Below are 2,189 nucleotides of genomic sequence, written 5' to 3'. Positions count from 1 at the left end.
TTTTCAACTTGATTCGACCAGCTGAGACGAACATCTCATTATTAATCCTTGCTCGAATTCACTTAGTTTCATACACAAATCAAATCACAGCTGATGTAATGCTGCCCAATCGCACTGTTTCCTTGATGTAATATGTAATCTGTTTCCTAATTCTTCAATGCTTAAACATCGGCCCTGGTGTACAGGTGCAATGTCATATACACACATATGTATGACTTAATGTATTCACGTATGTATAGATTATGAGGGCTTTGTAGTCTATAGTGTAATAAGATTTGTGATCGCGTTAGTTTGTAGACCTTGTATCGCGCATTTCTTTTGTCTTGACGCTTATTCCCCAGTAACATTTGTATTGAAATCCCATTTACCAATCATTAATATCCTTCCATTTACTAAAGCCTGTGTTCATCAATAAACGAATGTTATGTTCCACTCTTCCCAATGACTTACTCATTCTTCACTTATTATAGTACCAGCCTTTTTTCCAAGTACATGCAAATACTGCCATCTTTGCTATCTCTAGCTTTTATAATGTCGCGTTATTATCGCCAAAAAAAATCGGCATGGCAAAATATATTCACTCACTTTTGTTCTAATATTTGTGGTGTATAATACAGTCTTAACAGCCTGCTTGGTGTTAACTTTATATCCTGCTCTACCCTTTTCTAATGGAGATCAAAAGCATGTGAATAAAATTCATGGCAAAGTATTTATGATTATAATTTATATTCTGCTCCAAACTGAGCTCCTTCGGAAAGTCCATCGAGTCTTTAAATCTATGTTATTCTCAAGTTATTTCCTTTTTATAGGATCTCTTTTGAGAGTTAGGACAATTGGAACCGGATTTATTGTGGGGGAGTTGGGAGTAGTTATCCTGGGCTCCTAAGCTAGAGGGACACCAGGCTAAAGTGTTCCTTTAGAAAAAAAAAAAGTTTATTAGTTGAAAATAGAAGTGCAGGGTGCCTCAATCCATTTAATGCGGTCCCCTCCACCCTGCAATGAATAGCTAGATAAATTGGTTAACAGTAAAAAAATAAAATAAAAAAAAGTTAGTAAACATTGTTAATCGAGAAATTATAATCATAAATGGGTCTACAATACCATGATGATGCTAAAATACAGTTAAGGTAACATTTACGAATACCTACGTAATTATTGTAATGTAATATAACATCGATATGGTTTACACTACTGAAAAGTATAGTTAAAGTTATTCTTTTAATCAGTGAAACTAAGAAAAATAAAATCTAAAATTTCGTTTTTTTCTCTGTTGAGGAGCCCCCGAACCGGTTGAAATTCGGCCCTGGGGTCTTTTCCTGTTTCTCGTTTGCTTTGCAATCAAATATACTAATTTTAAAATCACTGTTATCTATCCGTCTATTTAACACATTGTCCACCCTCCCCTCTCAAAATCTTCATCCTCTCCATCGTAACGATCGTCCTTGCTCTTAACGTGTTACTTTGCTATCCTTTATCTGCTCTTATCATGTCGGTGCAATAATATATACTACTGACGGTACTGTGCATTAAGTACACATAATAACAAATACAAACACTTTATCTCATGATTCGTTTGTTCACATAACAGTTAGGCAGTTATGCAACAACACTTTTTTACGTACATAAAGATTTAATGAACATAAAACATATGGAAAGTCATTCAGATATATATCAATATGACAGGTCTTGGCATATAAGTAGCATGAGTCGGTCATTTTGAAGGACAGTGCTGACCTGGAGCGTATCTTGTCCTATATAAATCCTCCGTCCTCACTCTCGCTATCACAACATAACTGCATCCCAACCAAACACTTCAACAGCTACAATGGTTTGTTTAAAAAACAGCCTTAAGTAAAATAGTTTCTTTTCTTTCAAAATAACGCATTTCTTTGCCATCAACTACTATGGCTACATTAATGTCTTCACACTTGCAGCGTTTCCTGTCTGCCTTCATGATGGTCGCAGCGCTGATCGGTGCCGTCAGCGCGGGAGGTTTGTACGGAGGCTTCGGCCGAGGTTTCGGTGGAGGCTTTGGCGGCTTTGGTCGAGGCTTCGGAGGCTTCAGCCGAGGCTTCGGAGGCTATGGTGGAGGTTTCGGCCGAGGCTTCGGAGGTTATGGCGGAGGCTTCGGATTAGGACGAGGATTCGGTGAGTACCTTTTTTACGAAAAATAAAAAGAAACTGAAAGT

General features: G+C 37.5%; 1 protein-coding gene across 1 annotated transcript in view; it reads left to right on the top strand.

The window, feature by feature from the left end:
- Window positions 1-1,763: 1,763 nt before the first annotated feature.
- Window positions 1,764-2,189, top strand: part of LOC119591010 (keratin-associated protein 19-2-like) — a 9,245-nt gene continuing 8,819 nt past the window's right edge. Inside the window, exons 1-2 of the mRNA XM_037939743.1 lie at window positions 1,764-1,828; window positions 1,935-2,091. Coding sequence (XP_037795671.1) covers window positions 1,826-1,828; window positions 1,935-2,091 — 160 coding nt within the window. The 5' untranslated portion in view covers window positions 1,764-1,825. The remainder of the gene's footprint in view (window positions 1,829-1,934; window positions 2,092-2,189) is intronic.

The sequence above is a fragment of the Penaeus monodon genome, chromosome 28 (genome assembly GCF_015228065.2).
Source record: "Penaeus monodon isolate SGIC_2016 chromosome 28, NSTDA_Pmon_1, whole genome shotgun sequence".
In the NCBI taxonomy this organism is placed as follows: Eukaryota; Metazoa; Arthropoda; class Malacostraca; order Decapoda; family Penaeidae; genus Penaeus; species Penaeus monodon.
The sequence above is the reverse complement of the archived record's forward strand: the minus strand, read 5'-3'. Positions and strand labels throughout refer to the sequence as shown.